The sequence below is a fragment of the Mauremys mutica genome, chromosome 8, assembly GCF_020497125.1.
Source record: "Mauremys mutica isolate MM-2020 ecotype Southern chromosome 8, ASM2049712v1, whole genome shotgun sequence".
Lineage (NCBI taxonomy): Eukaryota > Metazoa > Chordata > Testudines > Geoemydidae > Mauremys > Mauremys mutica.
This window is the reverse complement of record NC_059079.1, coordinates 56481888-56502540: the sequence shown is the minus strand read 5'-3', so window position 1 is coordinate 56502540 and position 20653 is coordinate 56481888. Positions and strand designations below refer to the sequence as shown.

At 47.4% G+C, this 20653-nt stretch overlaps 1 protein-coding gene across 7 annotated transcripts in view; it reads left to right on the top strand.

Annotated features, from left to right (window-relative positions):
• Nucleotides 1-20653, top strand: part of CACNA1E (calcium voltage-gated channel subunit alpha1 E) — a 263601-nt gene that overhangs the window by 172754 nt on the left and 70194 nt on the right. For all 7 annotated transcript variants that reach the window (XM_045026738.1, XM_045026739.1, XM_045026736.1 and 4 more), the window contains 11 exons: nucleotides 1117-1232; nucleotides 5067-5120; nucleotides 5545-5634; nucleotides 6024-6233; nucleotides 8106-8218; nucleotides 8564-8676; nucleotides 8854-8985; nucleotides 9370-9442; nucleotides 10819-10936; nucleotides 11443-11510; nucleotides 16871-16968. In XM_045026738.1, coding sequence (XP_044882673.1) covers nucleotides 1117-1232; nucleotides 5067-5120; nucleotides 5545-5634; nucleotides 6024-6233; nucleotides 8106-8218; nucleotides 8564-8676; nucleotides 8854-8985; nucleotides 9370-9442; nucleotides 10819-10936; nucleotides 11443-11510; nucleotides 16871-16968 — 1185 coding nt within the window. The remainder of the gene's footprint in view (nucleotides 1-1116; nucleotides 1233-5066; nucleotides 5121-5544; nucleotides 5635-6023; nucleotides 6234-8105; nucleotides 8219-8563; nucleotides 8677-8853; nucleotides 8986-9369; nucleotides 9443-10818; nucleotides 10937-11442; nucleotides 11511-16870; nucleotides 16969-20653) is intronic.

Below are 20653 nucleotides of genomic sequence, written 5' to 3'. Positions count from 1 at the left end.
AGTTAGTATCTGGGCCATAACCTGCCCCTCTGGACCATGCACTGGTGCTGGGCAGGGCTGCCCCTGGTCAGGGATGCTGGAGAACAAGGGGATTTCATTGCACATTCATCAGCTTCATTCCTCTCTCCCACTGACCCCTTATTACTTTTCCTACCGGTTCACCCCCCTCCATGCACCGCACTGTAGATTTGCTCCGTCTGGACCTTGGTCCCATCCATTGGCCCCCTTCATCCCAGTTATACTGATGCTTTGGCTCAGTAGATCTGTTCATCTCACCCATCTGCTCCAGCCAGCCTCCCTCTGAGTGCCTCAATCCGAGGGCAGTGTTTGCATCTGCCTCAGCCATCTCTCTGGCTTCCCTGTGCCCTAGCTGGCCAGCTGTGTGACCACCCCTCCACCGCTCTGGCTCTCCTCCCAGTCCTCCCAGGTATCCTTCTGTCCATCCCTTGAAGCCCGCCACCCCACATTGTGCCCTGAGAGCTGTCCCCAATCCCAGCCATGCTGCCCCATGCCCACCCTTCTACCCCAAGTAGGCCAACTTGCACAGCACTGGCCCAGCCCTGTCCCAACCCTGCCACTGATCCTGCTGTGCTGTCCTACACACACACACACACACACACACACACACACACACCATGATCCTAGCTGTGCCACCCTGCACACACTGCCTCCCCAATGGTCCCAGCCCTACCACCCTGCACACGCACACACACTCCCACCCACCTACCTCAGTGGTCCCACCCATAGCACCCTGTGCTTGGAGACACACACACACACACACGCACACCATGGTCCCAGCTGTGCCACTCTGCACGTGCACACTCGCACACACACACACACACCATGGTACCAGCCGTGCCACCCTGCGCGGGACACACACACACACACACACACACACATACATCAATGGTCCCAACCATAACATCCTGCGCACATGCACACACACACCATGTTCCCAGCCATGCCACCTTGCACACACACACCCATACCCTAGCCGTGCTGCCCTGCTCTCTGTCTCTCTGTCTCTCACTCTCTCTCTCTCTCACACCCCTTTCCCTTATCCCAGCCATGCCACGGTTCTTCAGTAAAACTAACATTGCCCTTCTGTGTCTATAGGGAATTTGCCAAAGAGCGAGAGCGGGTGGAGAACCGCAGAGCCTTCATGAAGCTGCGTCGCCAGCAGCAGATCGAACGGGAATTGAATGGCTATAGGGCGTGGATAGACAAAGCAGGTAAGGCTGGTGGCAGGCCTAGGGTCAGCGTTTGAATGTGAATGACGGGGTGACCCCACTGGCTCAGGGGAGGGGAGCTGCTGCGCTTGCTCTGTAGTTCAGCAGATGCCTGCAAAGTCGGAGGCTGCCATCACTGATTAATGAATTAGCTCCGTATTGTACAGCTTGTGGGTGCATACGGTTCTCTGCCCCTCCCCCACACCAAGACTGTCTCTGCTGCATGCTTCCCCCACAAAATATTTCACCGGGGCAGAAAATGTTCTGCTGAGTCGCATGTGATTGAATTGCACGCTGGAGACCAGAGTGCATGAAAGGTGCCATGGTTGGGCTGAATTTCACCTTTGGTTACAAATGCGTAAGTCCACTGCCATCCGAGGAGGTGACATGGGTAGAAGCGAGGGCAGGATTTGGCTAAGGTGTGTATTCCTTTGATACACTGTGATACTGGGCGTGCAAACAAGGCAGGTCTAAATCCCAGGCGGAGTGGGTGGGACAATGTATTTGGTAGCCTTACGAGCATTGGAGCTAACTTTAGTGGCCATTAACACAGCTGCCCAATGACACAGCTAAAAGATTTTTGCCCTTCTCCCATAAGGATGCCCTGAGGAAATCAGAAATTCAGACGTATCCTTCAGTACTAAGTAGTTTGGCCACAATTCTAGTGTTCCATACAACCTCCACCCACCAGTCCTGCAGGGAGCTCCCCCGGGGAGATCCCTGTGCCTGCACAGAGCTCACTGCAGCACAGCAGCCAGAGTGGTTATGCTGCTGTATGACCACCTTCGCAGTCATGCACAGCACACAGACAGGAGTCTGACAGGTTGCCGTCAGCATGCTAGCATTCCCCATCCTCAGGAACAAGCTGATCCTGGGAGCTGCTGAGCACAGGAGGAGCTCAGCCCTAATGCTTCCATGGGGCAACTGTTTGTCCAGGTGTCATCAGTGACCGAGCTAACACATCTCCATGCGCACAACCCTCCCGACCTCAGATCATGAAATCAGAGCTCTCAGGAAAACAGCCTCAGCAGGTGTGATGACCCAACATAGCACTTAGCAGCTGTGTTGGAAAGGTGGACGTACAAACCAGATTATCAAGCCCACATTCCGGGGAGCATATTTTTAGTATTGTGCATGCAAAGAAGGGCCAATGATAGGTCAGCATCTATACAGGGGGCAGAGTTAAGGCAGTTTGGTAACATAGCTGAGAACATTCATATGTTCAGAGATTTGGGTTTCTAGTTTAACTTTAACCCTGAAATTCCTGGGTTTCTAGTGTTTGTTTTTTGTGTTTTCTTTTAACTATCACATTACTGAAAGGTCGTATACAAGTCAAACCACCAGCATGCACTTCACTTCACTCTAACAAAGATTTGTGTGTGTACATATGAGTTATATAGAGGTGCCAATTCCATATGTTAAATATTGAAACCCTGTGTGGTTGGACTTCCCACCACACTGAGAGGCCTGGGTGGGGCTTTTCATTTTCTGAAGTTATCTGCTATGGTGGGGCCATAAATTAGAGTAGGTGAGGGTCAGTTAGTCACTTTCCAGCCAGTTCCACCCCTGCAGGGTTTTCTGACTGGATACACGGTCCCTTTGTTGAGAACTTTTTTGATGAGAACAATTCCATTCCCAGAAGCCTTTTTCTGCACAGCTATAGATTTCCAAATAGGCATGATATAGACTTTGGATATCACACCTATTTTCTAACTTGTCACCAGTGTGTCACTTATGTCCTCATTTGTCACTGAGGAATTTAACCAAAGGATTCTGTTTAGGGCATGGTGTGTAGGAAGGGGTTTTAAATAGGATTAGGGGAGTGGATTCAGATAAAATAAGAAAAGACTTGCACCTTCATTCAAAACTCATACCAACAATGTGTTGAGATTCACAGAAGTTTTATTAACTTCAAGGTGAGCCTAAGCCACAAAGTTCAGCTGTAGTTCTAGTTCCAGACTTCTCCAGTGTTCGGGGGAGTTTGGATCTAGGGTTTTGGTTCATGCCTATGTGCTTCCTGGTTCTGGCTGGGACAGAAAAGGAAGCCCCAAATGCAACAAGAAGTGTTGTTTCTATGGTATTTCTGCTCTGAGTGGAAGCAGGGCGTACTGGGAATCCTGCAAGGGAGAGTGGAGATTTCCAGGCATGTTTTGGAGATCCAAGAATTTTGGATAAAAATATCAGTTCTCATCAAACCTAATCTGAAATTTTTCAGAATTTTTGGTGAATTTAAAAGGTCCCGTTTTGGGTTTGTTCCAGAGTGGAGATTTGAACCTGCATCTCCCACAATCCAGGGAGTGCCCTAACCACTGGGCAAAAGGCTATAATGGAGGGGTGGTAGCATGACCATCACTTCCTCCTATAGCCATTTTGTGACTAACCAAAATTATTTGTGTCAAAATTTGTGAATAGTTTAAGGTCAACTGAAACTGCATTTTTCATCAAATAAATTAATAAACGTTTGTCTAAAAACATAGCCCAGCTCTGCTTATTAAAGATCTTTGTTGGCCTTTAAGAGAGCTTACCTCTTGGAGGAGGCAGCAGGACAGTGGATTGGAAGTCATTTTTCTTTCCGATTAGCTGACGTATTGTTGTGTAGCTGACTCTTTCCACTGCTGTCAAATCGTATCTGCTCATTCACAAGGTGCAGGAAGCCATGGTGGGGCTCGCAGTCTCCACTGCACATTAGTACAGTTCTAATCAACACTAATGGCAGTGTAGCAGCATCTCCTGACTAATCGTGTATTATCTCATGTTGCTGTCATATGGTGGAACTGTTCCACTTCACTACATGGCTTTCTCATATAATGAATGTTGCCTTTCCTCCATTGTTTCACCTTCAAAACAAATTCAAAATGCTCTTGACAAACTGGAGAAATGGTCTGAAATAAACAGGATGAAATTCAATCCGTACAAATAAAAAATACTCTGCTTAGGGAAAAATAATCAGTTGCACAGATACAAAATGGGAAATGACTGCCTAGGAAGGAGTATTGCAGAAAAGGATCTGAGGGCTATGGTGGATCACAAACTAAATACGAGTTAACAGTGTAACACAGTTGCAAAAAAAGCAAATATCATTCTGGTTGTATTAGCAGGAGTGTGGTAAACAAGACACAGGAAGAAATTCTTCCGCTCTACTCAGCACTAATAAGGCCTCAGCTGTAGTATTGTATCCAGTTCTGGGCACCACATTTCAGGAAAGATGTGGACAAATTGGAGAAAGCCCAGAGGAGAACAAGAAAAAAACGATTAAAGGTCTAGAAAACATGACATATGAGGGAAGCTTGAAAAAATTTGGTTCGTTTAGTTTGGGGAAGAGAAGACTATGGGGAGACATGGTAACAGTCTTCAAGTACATAGAAGGTGGTGCTAAAGAGATGGTTAAATTAGTTCTACTTATCCACTGAGGCCAGGACAAGAAGCAATGGGCTTAAATTGCAGCAAGGGAGATTTAGGTTGGACATTAGGGAAAACTTCCTAACTGTTACGGTGGTTAAACACCGGCATAAATTGCCGAGGGAGGCTGTGGAATCGCCATCACTGGAGGTTTTTAAGAGCAGGTTAGACAAACACCTGTCAGAGATGGTCTAGATAATACTGAGTCCTGCCTCAGTGCAGGGGACTGGACTAGATGACCTATCAAGGTCCCTTCCACTCCTACATTTCTGTGATTCTGACGAGTTCTCTGTCTCTTTCTCCCTCACTGCCCTTCCTCCTCCCTCTGGCTGGGAGCGCCAGATGTGAAGTCTGTGGGTGCTCTGAGCTTTCTTCTTTTCATTCCCTGGTATATCAGACACTTGGAGACAATTCACTAAACCATTTGTTTTTATGCAGAGGAAGTAATGCTGGCTGAAGAGAATAAAAATGCTGGGACATCAGCCTTGGAAGGTAAGGAAAACAATAAGCTAGCTAATGTAGCTGCATTCCCTTTTCTGCCTCCAGCTACAACCTCCAGTTTAACTCACTAGAGAAATGGGAACCAGATACATGATTTTGGGGAGTGCTGGGAACTGTTTCTGCTGGTTAACAGGAGGTCATCATGTTAGAGCAGTGGGGTTCGACAGCAGCCTCTCCTGGTTAGGGAGGGTGCAACATGCCAGAGAGCATGGAGCCAATCTGCAGCCTCTCTCAGTACAGAGCGCCTGACTTACTTGAGTGCTGGGAACTGGACGGCAGCCCCATTCAGTTACTGAGACCCCGGTTACCGGGTTAGCTGGGTACCAAGTAACAGCCTGGATAGGAGTCAGTCGAACAGTCTGTGGGCAGCATTTAGATGCAGTAGTAACTAGAATTCCCTCTTCTTCATTTCCAGTGCTCAGGAGAGCAACCATCAAAAGGAACCGGACAGAAGCAGTGAATCGTGACTCGAGTGACGAACATTGTGTCGATATCTCCTCCGTGGGTGAGTGGAGGCCAGTTTGCCAGCCTGTGTGATAGACTCTTTCTCAGAGCCCAATGCTAAGTCAGTCCAGAGTCTCCTCCCCACAAGTCCTCTAATGATGTGGAGCATCTTGTAAAATCCTGAGGGGAGCAAAGCCAAAGTGGAGATGGGCTAAGACCTTATGTTTCTGTTCGTTGTTAGCACAGAGAATGGAGCCCCCACACTGTTTCTGCTGCATTTCAGAGCTTGTATAGGAGCTGGCAGGTTAAGCCCATCCTGCCATAGTGGAGCCCTTGAGTGAGGAAATAATTCCTCCCATTCCCTGGTCAGAAGGGAGTTTGACCTGGTCAGGTCCTCTGCTGAGCAAAACCACCATGTTCCATTGTTCAATTCTGGCCTCTCCCCCTCAGGTACCCCTCTCGCTCGTGGCAGCATCAGGAGTGCTAAAGTGGATGGCGCCTCCTATTTCCGGCACAAGGAGCGACTTCTGCGCATCTCCGTTCGCCATATGGTGAAATCCCAAGTGTTTTATTGGACCGTCTTGAGCTTGGTGGCTCTCAACACTGCCTGCGTGGCCATTGTCCATCACAACCAGCCTCCGTGGCTCACCCACCTCCTCTGTGAGTTCCAGGTCCCTCTCCTTGTTTGGGTGTGTTACAGTGACACAGGCTGTACAGAACACCAACCCCCCTGGACACGGGTCAACCATCTGTGCAAGTACGACATGGCTGCTTGGAGCCCCAGGACTATCAGCATATGGCATGGTTTGCTACCTTTCCATTCCAGGAGGACTGGAGAGGGCAGCAACTCACAGCCTGTTACAGGAAGATCTTTAGCTGTTGGCGGCACTGGGTATGATTCTCTTGTCACCCCAATGTAAATCAGGAGTGAACTCCATTGAGGTCAATGGGGTCAGACTGGCATGAACCTTGAGGGAGATCAGAATCATGCTTGCCATCCTGAATATTGTACACAGCCCATTTCCACCGATGTCCGCTGTCTTGCTCATCATCACTGAAATCATTTTCAGTTCTGCTTCCCTCCCAGCAGATAAACAAGAATGAGTTTGATTGGACTCATGTCATTCAAATCCAATACAGATTGCAAGGGAGGTGACTCTGTTTTGTATCAGTGTGAAGTGGGGACATAATATAAGTTTACCCTGCTGTAGTAATGTAAGGAACAAAGACTAATTAGCACCCTTCTGAGATAGGTCAGAGTGGAATCCTTTGTCCCAGCATAGAAATGCAGCCATCCTTGAATTGTTTAATAGAAACAATGACACTACACAAGAGATCTGGGCACAAATGAGAAGTGTGTTGCAGCCAACTGAATCCAATGAGGACTGTAGGGAGACAGAATATAATTCCCAATTAGAGTTTGTCCAGGGCATCAGAGTTAAAAAAATTGCCGTAGATCTGACGGCCATGAACTAACAGCCATGAATAATCAGAACCTCAGTTTTACATTTCATCCTACAGACAGCAACATAGTGCTCTTGGGGCATTGGTTCAGTACTCACACGGTAGGATGAGTAACACCTACTGAATGTATACCACTCCTGCTACACCTTGAAAGACTCCCATTCAAATACGGATTCAGCTCAAGTCTATGAAGCTATCTGCTGAGATGTCAGCACAAGATGATGTGGTATGTCTGCTGGTTCTAATAAGAGCCACCTTTTGGACAATATGGAAAACTGACTTGGCCACTAATGCTCCTGAAAGATCCGTGACACTTTTCACAAGTGTACAGCTGATAACTGCATCTCCTGGCCAAACTCCAGCTGTGGAGTAATTACATCAGGGCTACGAAAGTTTCCCTGCAGTTTAATTTGGAGAAGTTCTTCATTTCTGCCCCTAAAACTGTTGTGTAGTGTTTGTTGTGTGCTATTAACCACAGCTGTGTTCCACTGCAGAAGTGACTTCACTTCAGTGAGTGCACCCGTTCTTCTGTGACACTCTCCCTAACAACACACACCCTTTGGGGGTGCAATTATCTGTGATTCATGAAGGCAAGCACCTTGATCCATTCTCTGCGTACCAGCTAATGATACACAAACTTCCTAGATCTCAAGAGAGAAGCAACCAATTCCACATTCCTTCCCTACAGAGTCAGTGAAAAGGACCTTGATCCCCCTGTCTGCTTGCCCTGTCTCCTAGAATGTGCTGAGTGGATTAGTGAGCTCTGTTTGGGGACCCTGCTTGTCTTTGCACAAGGTCCCATAAAATCTAGTATCAGCATAACACATTGGTAAAGTCTGTCATGTCCCCCTGCAGTGGCTGGGCCACTAGAGGTTAATAACCTACAGCTGCAACCAGCTAATGGACTTATTCCTTTAGATCAAGTGGTAGAGGTTCTCCTGGAGTGTTGAAGGTTTGTCTGCTGACACCCCATGCAGGGGTCACTGTATCAGCTCTTTACACTGTTTTCTAAGCACAGATAAGGAGAAGCAGATGTGTAGCTAATGCACCTGAATTTCCCTGTTTCAGACTATGCAGAGTTCCTGTTCCTTGGGCTCTTCCTCCTGGAGATGTCCTTAAAGATGTATGGAATGGGGCCGCGCCTTTACTTTCATTCCTCTTTCAACTGCTTTGACTGTGGGGTAAGCAGTGCATTAAACTAGAGCAAATGCTGTAGGCAGCAGAACAGTCTGCAGGTCTCTGGGGGGCAGGTTACAACATAACTTAAAGAGGGGAATGGGAATGGGACAGTCCTTCCAGAGAGCTGTGGGGAGGGGGTGTGCCTAGTAGAAGGGATAGAAAGGCAAGCAACATAGTCTGTTACAGCATACTGAGAGCCAAACTACTAGCTTCAGATTACATAGGGCTGGCCAGCACATGGAGTTGCACACCTGAGAGGGACTTCCTGTGATTACTATGGTCCTTGACACTCTAAGCCCATGTTACTTATGCAGGCTCTGTTCTCATGTGTGTTTCTGATCCCCCAGGTCACAGTAGGAAGCATCTTTGAAGTGGTCTGGGCTATCTTCAGACCAGGAACCTCTTTTGGGATCAGCGTCTTACGAGCCCTCCGTCTTCTGAGAATATTTAAAATAACAAAGTAAGTAAAGAGGAACATGCATCCCTGCCTATTGGCTCCCTACCCCTCGGCCCACCTGGCCCCTTTCACTATCCCCTTCTGGCTCCTAGCTCTCACCTGGCTGCCATCACAGATCCAGATTCCCCTTGTTCTGCACAGTCCTACTGCTACTGCTACAGTAACGTCTGCATTTTCCAGGTATTGGGCATCCCTGAGGAATTTGGTGGTCTCCCTGATGAGCTCCATGAAGTCGATAATCAGCTTGCTCTTCCTCCTTTTCCTCTTCATTGTTGTCTTTGCTCTGTTGGGAATGCAGCTGTTTGGAGGCAGGTAAGTGCATGAAAGGCCAGGGAAGATTGGAGCCCTTTTATTTACAGTGAATAATATCATCTCCCACCCTTTCAAGGAAAACACTGACCCACCAGCTCGCACCAAAGTACCAATAATGTTCCTTTTTCTGAAGGACCTTAGATCAGGCTAGTTCAGGGCATGATGGGCATGATGTCTGTTCAGATTCCTGCACAAGTGCTCCAGGGTCCTTACCTGTCTCATGATAAAGGTGAAATGGGGACAAAGAAGAAGGGAAAGTCGAGGGAAGTGGTGAATGGATGGGGTAGGCTATTATAGGAGCAGCAGAACTAAGAGGACAGAAAACAGCGATGTGGTGCCACCTCTATATTCCACCTTGTGCATTTCCCTGTGGTTCGTTTTCAGATTTAATTTCATGGATGGGACTCCTTCTGCAAACTTCGACACATTCCCTGCAGCCATCATGACAGTGTTTCAGGTAGGGGCCTGGTAAAAATGAGGCAGCTGGATTTTTCTACCATACAGTCAATACCCCCGGCTATCTGATTCTTATCCACCACCCGGGGTGGTTCATGTTCTAACATTCTCTTTACAATCAAAAGATCTAGAAGCTGGATAAATGCAAAGTAATGCACATTGGAAAGCATAATCCCAACTAAACATATAAAATGATGGGGTCTAAATTAGCTGTTACCACTCAAGAAAGAGATCTTGGAGTCATTGTGGATAGTTCTCTGAAAACATCCACTCAGTGTGCAGCGGCAGTCAAAAAAGCAACCAGAATGCTGGGAATAATTAAGAAAGGGATAGATAATAGGACAGAAAATATCATGTTGCCACTATATAAATCCATGGTACACCCACATCTTGAATACTGTGTGCAGATGAGGTCGCCCCATCTCAAAAAAGATATATTGGAATTGGAAAAGGTTCAGAAAAGGGCAACAAAAATGATTAGGGATCTGGAATGGCTTCTATATGAGGTGAGATTAACAGGACTGGGACTTTTCAGCTTGGAAAAGAGACGGCTAAGGGGAGATATGATTGTGGTCTATAAAATCACGACTGGTGTAGAGAAAGTAGATAAGGAAGTGTTGTTTACTACTTCTCATAACACAAGAACTAGGGGTCACCAAATGAAATTAATAGGCAGCAGGTTTAAAACAAATAAAAGGAAGTATTTCTTCACACAATGCATAGTCAACCTGTGGAACTCCTTGCCAGAGGATATTGTGAAGGCCAAGACCATAAAAGGGTTCAAAAAAGAACTAGATACATTCATGGAGGATAGGTCCATCAATGGCTATTAGCCAGGATGGGCAGGGATGGTGTCCCTAGCCTCTGTTTGCCAGAAGCTGGGAATGAGCAACAGGGGATGGATCACTTGGTGATTACGTGTTCTGTTCATTCCCTCTGGGGCACCTGGCACTGGCCACTGTCGGAAGACAGAATACTGGTCTAGATGGAGCTTTGGTCTGACCCAGTAGGGCCATTCTTATGTTCTTATGTTCTTAAGCTTAAGGCTTGGTTCTCCATGCAGTTACAGTGTATCTCCATTGCCTTCAGTGAGTTACTCTGGCATAAAGGAGTGGAGATCCATGCCCCTAAATTAAATGAAAGCTGGTGTTCTGCTGCCACATGCTGTAGATTCCAAAAATCTCTGGAAGACACACCTAATTCCTCACCACAGAGCGGATCCCTTCTCCCCATGTAACCCAGCTGTGGGGCAGGATTGTCCATGAGACAGGATCTCCATACTTGGACCACCTCCTGCACACATTTGCAGATAGAAAACTGGTGGGCTATATATAAAATAATAGCGTGGGTGATAGTGCCACCTGTTTGTTTGTTCAGATCCTGACGGGCGAGGACTGGAATGAGGTGATGTACAACGGGATCCGCTCCCAGGGTGGAGTCCGCTCAGGCATGTGGTCCTCCATCTACTTCATCATCCTCACCTTGTTTGGAAACTGTATCCTCTTGGTTGCTATGTTTTAGTGAGAGCTCCTCTGTCTTGTCTCTCTGTGAGAGGATAACTCCTCCCATTGCTCATCAGAGACTCAATGCTCTGTTCATATTGAGGGAGTGAGTGTCCCAGAGTTCCTTTCTGCATCTCACATGGCAGGGGTAAGAACCTGATCCTACAACTACCCCCCTCAGGCATGGAGGAAAAAGTATGTTCCTGACACTCCGCATTCCTATCTCCTGCTGAGGGACCATGCTATAGGCTGGCCATGGGACCCCTCCCCACCATCCTGGTTCAAATTCAGCCTTTTTCTGCTTCTGAAAAGTAGAGGGTTTATCCTTGAAGTGAAGTAGGGCCCCTCAGCTGCCTGGTCCCTTCAGTGGTGCTGGTTTCCTCTCTTTGAAGCCGGCATGTTCCTCTGTGGCAAGGGGGCTGGGGTTGTGTGTTCCCCATTGGCTGCTGTAGGAGCTCAGGCCATTATCACATGACGTGTCGACTCTTAACGCCTCCAGACACCCTGCTGAATGTGTTCTTGGCCATCGCTGTGGACAACCTAGCCAATGCTCAGGAGCTGACAAAGGTAAGGGATCCTAATGCTCTCCCTCTCTCCCCCCCGCACCTTACTACCCAATGAGCCTCGTTCAGACTGTCCATATGGACCCCACACAGGGTCCATGCCATATGGCCCAGGAATCCACTTCTGAGTCCTTGTCATGGTCATCTGGGAAGCCCATTCCCTATTTTTTTCCTTCTTTGATTTTAAATTTGTGAGTAAACATAGTGCTTATGAAACAGAAGGGCTAGTAACGCTGCACTGAGGGTATGTCTACACTTACCTGCCGGTTCGACGTGGAGAGTTCGACTTTTCGGAGTTCGAACTATCGCGTCTGATCTAGACGCGATAGTTTGAACTCCGGAAGCGCCGCGGTCGACTCCGGTACTCCACCTCGGCAAAAGGAGTTGGCGGAGTCGACAGGGGAGCCGCGGAGTTCGACCCCGCCGCGTCTGGACGGGTGAGTTGTTCGAATTAGGGTACTTCGAATTCAGCTACGCTATTCACGTAGCTGAATTTGCGTACCCTAATTTGACCCCCGCCCTTAGTGTAGACCTGCCCTGAGTCTGGCCTCTGTCTGCTCCTCAGTGCTAACCTTGCCCCACACCTGCTGTTCTAGCCCGGTTCCTCCTCAGAGCTCTGTCAATACATCTCTGTCGCGCACTGCTCTTCCAGCTTTGGTCCTCTCCTGGGCAGTGCTGAGCAGTAGTTTTGAAGAGTGTGATGGCTATAACCACCAAATCTTCCACTTGGGACCTAAGCAAGAGTATAAAAGTATTGCTCAGGCATGCAGGAGTGAAATTAGGAAGGCCAAATCACACTTGGAGTTGCAGCTAGCCAGAGATGTTAGGAGTAACAAGAAGCGTTTCTTCAGGTATGTTAGCAACAAGAAGAAAGTCAAGGAAAGTGTGGGCCCCTTGCTGAATGAGGGAGGGAACCTAGTGACAGAGGATGTGGAGAAAGCTAGTGTACTCAATGCTTTTTTTGCCTCTGTCTTCACAGACAAGGTCAGCTCCCAGACAGCTGCACTCTGCAGCACGGTATGGGGAGGAGGTGACCAGCTCTCTGTGGAGAAAGAAGTAGTTCGGGACTATTTAGAAAAGCTGGACGAGCACAAGTCCATGGGGCCGGATGCGCTGCATCCGAGGGTGCTAAAGGAGTTGGCCGATGAGATTGCAGAGCCATTGGCCATTATCTTTGAAAAATCATGGCGATCGGGGGAGGTCCCGGATGACTGGAAAAAAGCTAATGTAGTGCCCATCTTTAAAAAAGGGAAGAAGGAAGATCCAGGGAACTACAGGCCAGTCAGTCTCACCTCAGTCCCTGGAAAAATCATGGAACAGGTCCTCAAGGAATCAATTCTGAACCACTTAAAGGAGGGGAAAGTGATCAGGAACAGTCAGCATGGATTCACCAAGGGCAAGTCATGCCTGACTAACCTAATTGCCTTCTATGATGAGATAACCGGCTCTGTGGATGAGGGGAAAGCAGTGGATGTGCTATTTCTGGACTTTAGCAAAGCTTTTGATACAGTCTCCCACAGTATTCTTGCCAGCAAGTTAAAGAAGTATGGGCTGGATGAATGGACGGTAAGGTGGATAGAAAACTGGCTAGATGGTCGGGCTTAACGGGTAGTGATCAATGGTTCCATGTCTAGTTGGCAGCCGGTATCAAGTGGAGTGCCCCAAGGGTCGGTGCTGGGGCCGGTTTTGTTCAATATCTTCATTAACGATCTGGAGGATGGTGTGGACTGCACCCTTAGCAAGTTTGCAGATGACACTAAACTGGGAGGAGTGGTTGATATGCTGGAGGGTAGGGATAGGATACAGAGGGACCTAGACAAATTAGAGGATTGGGCCAAAAGAAATATGATGAGGTTCAACAAGGACAAGTGCAGAGTCCTGCACTTAGGACGGAAGAATCCCATGCACTGCTACAGACTAGGGACCGAATGGCTGGTCAGCAGTTCTGCAGAAAAGGACCTAGGGGTTACGGTGGATGAAAAACTGAATATGAGTCAACAGTGTGCCCTTGTTGCCAAGAAGGCTAATGGCATTTTGGGTTGTATAAGTAGGGGCATTTCCAGCAGATCGAGGGACGTGATCATTCCCCTCTATTCAGCACTGGTGAGGCCTCATTTGGAGTACTGTGTCCAGTTTTGGGCCCCACACTACAAGAAGGGTGTGGATAAATTGGAGAGAGTCCAGCGGAGGGCAACAAAAATGATTAGGGGGCTGGAGCACATGACTTATGAGGAGAGGCTGAGGGAACTGAGATTGTTTAGCCTGCAGAAGAGAAGAATGAGGGGGGATTTGATAGCTGCTTTCAACTACCTGAAAGGGGGTTCCAAAGAGGATGGATCTAGACTGTTCTCAGTGGTAGAAGATGACAGAACAAGGAGTAATGGTCTCAAGTTGCAGAGGGGGAGGTTTAGGTTGGACATTAGGAAAAACTTTTTCACTAGTAGGGTGGTGAAGCACTGGAATGGGTTACCTTGGGAGGTGGAATCTCCTTCCTTATTGGTTTTTAAGGTCAGGCTTGACAAAGCCCTGGCTGGGATGATTTAGTTGGGTTTGGTCCTGCTTTGAGCAGGAGGTTGGACTAGATGACCTCCTGAGGTCCCTTCCAACCCTGAGATTCTATGATTCTATGATAAGATTTCAACCTGTGTTTCTGTTGGTGAAGGGCAAGAGTATCAAGACCCTGCATCACTGAGCTCCTGCCTTGAGAAAGATGGCATGGCTTGGTGGGACGAGGTTGGAGATGAAAGCCTGATTTCTAATCCTGGTTCTACCACTGATTTAGGGCTTGTCTACATGGGGAAATTGACTGGAATAGCTATTGCACAATAGCTATTTCACTTCAAATTCCCACCCTACCTTAATCTGAAATAACTTGCAAGTGTAGACAAGCCCTTACCACTGGGCAAGTCACTTAGGCCCTGATTCAGGAAAGCATGTGCTAAAGTCCATCCCTGTTCCAGAAAGCACTCACACACATGGGCTCATAGACTTTAAAGCCAGAAGGGACCATCATGATCATCTAGTCTGACCTCTCCACATCACAGGCCACAGAACCTCACCCACCCACTCCTGTAATAGACCCCTAACCTTGGGCTGAGTTACTGAAGTACTCAAACCCATTCTTAAACTAAAGCATGTGCTTAAGTGCTTTCCTGAATTAGGGCTGTAATCTCTCCACCTCAGTTTAGCCTATCTCCGACTCCCAAGGTGTGGTGTGAGGATTCATTAGCTAAGATTTGTCCAGCATTCTGAAACAATTTTAAAATCATCTCACCTATTACCGTCTGACACTGGTGCAGTTATAATTAGTTAACCATCGCAGCTTGAGACGATGCCAGACTAGACTTCAGTGCCCTGCTGGGAAGTCTTTGGGCTGTGATACCATCTGGATTGTCGTGTGTAGGTAAAAACAGCCAGGATCATTGTTACTCTTAGGATGGGTTGGTCCCCAAAGCATAGAGGCTCCATGCTGCCCATTTCCAGTGTGGTCTGTCTGTTCCTCACGCTCTCAGGGCTCCGCGAGTAGCCTCCAGCACCAGTGTAAATCGGATTTGTTTGAGTCGAGTGAAATGGAGCAGAATAATCCATTATGTTGTCTACCTTTCCCCCGCGGCTTGCCGCCCCAAGCACGCGCTTGGCGTGCTGGGGCCTGGAGCCGCCCCTGGGTGCAGCTCTAATGCTTTCAGGATGGTGTATGTGGCCAAAGTGGGGAGCGAAGCACCTGAGATATTGAAATCTAGGCTTTCCCATTCACCTCCATTTCCTCACATCCTTGATTCTGGGCAGCATCAATGAAGGAAAGAGTGTGCCGGGTTTTTACTGGGGCTGAATAGAAGTAAGGCCACAAATGGCATTTCCTGCTGCAGTAACTCAGCCAAGCTCATGAGGGTAATATGATCCCATGTTGGGTCAGGAATTGACCCTGACCACCCTGTCTTACAGGCAGAGAAATACCTAAACATCAGTGCTGCCCAGTACAGAAACTGCGGCCATGGATCAGACCCGCTTTGGCTGGTAGTCCAGGCCTGGTCCATGCCTAGGCAAGGTTGGCTGCTGCTGCTGCTGGATTTCCTCTTTTAACGAGAACAGCTTCCCCCTGCCACTAGACCCCACTGTGTGGATACTGGCAGGGGCAGTAGCTGACTGGACAAGACTCAGGGAAGGAGAAAGAAGGGGAGAGTCAGAAGTTGGGGCGAGATACAGGAGTCATATGGGGCATTTTCAGATATAGATAAGCACCTGAATATCTAGTAATTTATCCCAGCCCCAAACTTTTACAATCTCCTCAGTAATCTTAGGGAAAATCTGCTAAAATTCACTGGGATACACAGAACTGCCCCAGGCTTATGCTGAGAATTGTCCCGGGAAATATTTGTTCAGATGTTAGCACCAACACGTGCCCCCCCATGCATCACACCCCTGCACACACACCCTATACTGCACGTGCACACATGCATCCCTTGCGCTCCCCCTGCACTCTGTGCCCCCCTCCCACAGCACTCACATGCTCCCGTGCACACACTGTGTTCATGTGAACACCCCACACACATTATGTGCTTGTGCATGTATATATCTCTATACACTTTGGGGGCAGGGTGAGCTCCCTTCTCCTCAGATCCTCCCTACATACTCTGGGGGCAGGGTGGCACCAGTCTTCCCCACACACCTATTGAAGCAGGTGGTCTCCCAATTTTATCCTCATGCATACCTCTCTGTCCCCCCCCCATTGTCCCACTTGCTTAGTTTGGGGTCAGAGGATGCCCCATTCTGCCCCTCTCAGCTCCCACACTGGCAGTGCTCGGGTCTGTTAGGTTCAGGGAGTGTCCCATTCTCCCCAGTGCAGCCGTTTCCCCTCACACGTCTTTTGGAGGGAAAGAGGTACCGTACACTCACCCCTCTTCTCTGCAGCAGTATCGAAGGTATCCTGGGTTCTGGTCTTTACATTCTGGTCATGATAAGTCAGGAGCACTATGGGATTTTTCATCTACTTCCTGATAAACATCATATATTAGCAACTGCCAGAGTCAGAATGCCAGACTGGGTAGGTCCTGCTATGGCAAATACTATGTGATGGGGCACTGCTGTGGAGCCTAACCTGCTGAGAAAACTCTAGAAATGATTGGGCATAACAAGGAAACCATGTCAGTTTTGACTGGGTTTTGTGAAAATAAAAACCCCACCGGGCAATTCAGAAGGCTCATCTCAGCTCTGGTGGCTTCATCCTGAGCCTTTTCTTACTGGCTGAACTGGGCCTGGTTTGCAGCATCTTGCATCCAGCATAACCCTGCAAATCCCCTGCAACATCTGGATGGATATAAACTCCCTGGTGCTCCCTTGTAATGGACATTTTTGTTTAACGTTTAGGATGAGCAGGAGGAAGAGGAGGCTTTTAACCAAAAGCATGCCCTGCAGAAAGCCAAGGAAGTCAGCCCGATGTCTGCTCCAAACATGCCCTCCATTGAGTGAGTCACCCTCTGCATGCACCGTTTCAGCAACCGTTTCTGCCTGTCCCTGAGCTCTTATGGTGATAGCCACTCATGCCATGAAAGAGAGAGGGGACTCTGCAAGAGGTAGCACCAGTGCGAGGCATGTACATATGCATGCACATCTAGGGTACAGGTAACACAGAGGTATTGCTCTCGTGCAGGGCACTGGCACTGTTCATTGATGGTACTGAAGCAACACAATTGGATAAGACCAATAGAAAGGGGCCAGGTCTGCTGTTAATTACAGAGGATCGTGGCAGTTTCAAGGTGGTAGCTACATCAACAGACAGTGCTGGTTACTGATTGTGCTTGCTGTCATAAATATCCCAAGCTCAAGTCTTTATACAGAAGCAATAAGAAAGGCTTTCATCTCTGAATGTGCTAAGAGTGTGAAGTCAGAGACCCACACCCTCTGCAAGAGGCCTGCACTGAGTCCTCTGATAAAGGAGAAGACCCCACAGTTATTCCTGGAGGAGGAGGAGGAGGAGGAAGGAACCCTGTTGGCTCCTCTGTAAGAGGAGTTCCCACTAGCAATTCCATTGTGGCGGGGTGGGGGGGGCAACCATCAGTGATTCCATTATGAGGGCAAAAAAGGGGATTTAATGAGTGAGTCTCTGGATTAGAAGTGGTCAGAACAATGCTGACAGAACCATTTCCCATCAGAAAAAACAGTTCCATAGAAATCTAAATGCTTTGGGAAATTGTGTCAATTTTGCTGAGATTTTGTTTCAGGGGAAAAAAAGCAAAAAAGTTCTGCCAGTGTCGAAACGTCCCATGTCACTTTGGGGACAGAACATTTCCATTTTTCACTTTGAAATGATTTTGAGTTTCAGACGTTTGTACTTGGTATTATATATTCTAAAATGAAGTCAAAATGGAATGTTTTGATTCTTTTCAAGATAAATGTTTTGATCCTAAAGGAAATCTTTTTGGAATTTTCCTTCCGTGGAGGATTTTGAAATTTTCAGGTTTCATTCCAATTCTAAACAAAGCCAAATGCTGAAATCCTTTGCAAAACGGAGTTATCATCTTCTGGTCAGCTCTACTGTGAAGGTTCAGGGAAGCTCCTGACTTCATCTGTTTCTCCAGATAGTTTGGATGCTATCTGAACGTCTTAGGTCTGCAACACTGGGCTGAGATTGTCATGAGAACAGGCTGCTTTGCTGGATTTCTGTCATGTCCTACTCCTAATTGGGCCAGAGATGCTGTAAGACCTGCCCATTCCCTGGGAAAGGAACTGCCGGTGTGACTCTTCTGTGGAGGTGGAAGCGGCTATATTGGGGGATGGGTTTGGGGAGAGAACTCATAGTCTGACTGCTGTGATGGGCTCTCAGTGTCTGGGAAGCTGGCCGCTGGACGTAGTGTGAATGACAGATTTTAAGAAACGAAGGGATTTAGACTGTAGCAGAAGGCTAGAAAATGGATGGATATAGGCAAATTGGAAGGAAGTGGTGATAGGTGGAATAAGTTTGATACTCAAAGGTTGTGTCTACACTAGACTTTTCCATCAAAGGTTACCAAGCATTGCCAGTACAGTGTAATCCACTAGCGTGAACGATGGGCGGGGAACTCTAATTTGGCCAGAGTTCTAGACAGCTGCTTGTACCTTGTCTACTCTAGCACACCCATGGTTGCTAGTGCTGGAGTACCAGTGGTAGGAACGGTGGGAATTAAAGTAGAGTGTAAACAAAGGTGAAGAGGAGAAGACCTAATGCTAAAAGGATGTGGGGAAGAAGAGTGAAATTATGGAAGTACGTGTATCTGTGTGCAGGCATGTGTGGACAAGGGTGGATTTGTATGTATGTGGGTGACTGGGTGAGTAGCATGAAGGTAGGTTTGAGTGAATGGGATGTGGATGCCTACCATATGGACAGGTTTGCATGAGTGTATACTGTGTGGATGAGTTTGCATGTACAGTGCACAGGTGCCTTCCATGCAGATGGATTTGTGTGTGTGATGCATAGGTTCCTACCATGTGGGTGGGTTTGTGTGTAAGGTGCATCATGTGAGTGCCTATTGTGCATATGGGTTTGGGTGTGTGCGGTGTGGTATGTCGGTGCCTAATGTGCAGGTGGGTTTGCAGGTTTGGCACATGGACATATTTGTGCTTTTGCCACTGTATGTAGGAATGTATTAGCATGTACTTTTTATGTCTGCATTTGTTCTGGTATATAACTGCACACACATGCATTGGTATTTGCACATGTGAATATTAGTCATGAAGTCACCATGTGGGCACATATGCCTTTATTAATGTGTAACTCTGAATATTTCTTTGCATGTCTGTATACCTTTGTTTGAGTTGTACAAAGAGGACTAGCATTCTTATCCCTGGTGATAAGTGTATAGTTACGCAGTTGTGTGCATGCAGTCATTTGCTTCCTTGCATGTCCTGTGTGCATGTACTTTGTATGGGTACCAAGTTCTCGCTTGTGTGCAGTCTGTGAATATATCCTTGCCTATATTGTATGTATACACAATATGTATGATTTGTATATGGGTTGGCAAAATGTGTACATTTTTGTACATATATTTGCATGTGTTTCACGCACATGTATTCTAGGTGGCATGTGTATGTATATGTGACTGAATGCTACAGTAAGTGTATGGGCATGATTTTCCATAACCCTCTTTAGGAATCCTTTATACTGTCAAAGCAGTGTAAAGGGCTCTTAGTTTAAATGAGAATCAGGTGCTGTGTATTTAAGGCTCAGTGAGTGCATGTGTCTGTATATATATAATGTTATATGCCCAACCCCTTTGAAATGCCTACATCAGTGTGTGCCTATCTCTGTATAAATCTGTTTGCGTGTGTGCGGATGGATGAATTTGTTTGCAAAAGTATTTTCTCCATGATCTCTACATGTTTATGTAGAAGTTTGTGGGTGTGATGAACCCCTTTCCATTTGTACATGTATATGCATGCTGTGCAGTTACATGCGCATGCATGCTAGTGATGGATGCCTGAAATCACTTTATGCACATGCGTAGGAGTGCGTGTGTTTCTCTGCTTGTGACTGTCGATGTGCAAGTCCATGCAGGGTTGAGGTGATTTGAACCTATTCATTTTTCTTTCCCAGAAGGGACAGAAGGAGGAGACACCACATGTCGATGTGGGAGCCACGCAGCAGCCAACTGTATGTGTGCCATATGGTTGTGTGTTGTGCGTGGCTATGTGCATATGTGGTTACATGTATTTTTGTGTGTGCTAAATTTAGGCCTCTACATAGCCTATTTTGGAGCCTATGTTTGCTCCTCTGGGCATATGATTTGTGTGTTCTCCTGCTTCTGCACATCTGTTAGTGCGTGTGTGTGGGTTTGTGTGTGTCTAAACTAAGTGTGCTCTCTTGTGCTGCCATTTGCTTGTGTCTGTGTGTGCTTGTGTAGGTTAGCATTTCAGTGTGTGTGCGGATACTGTAGGTACATGTGAGCTGGTGTCTGTTTATTTGCGTGTGCTGGCGTGTGTCTGCCCATGCATATGTTTGTGCCGTATGCGTGTGCTTGCTTGTACGTGCGTTTATTGGTGTGCATCTGTGTGCCTGTGTAGGGGTGTCTGTCCTTTGAAGCCTGTTTGTGTGCACATTTGTGATATTTTAAAGGTTTTATCTGATCCCTTAAAATGCACCCATCAGCCCTCCCTCTGAGTGCATCTATGAGAATG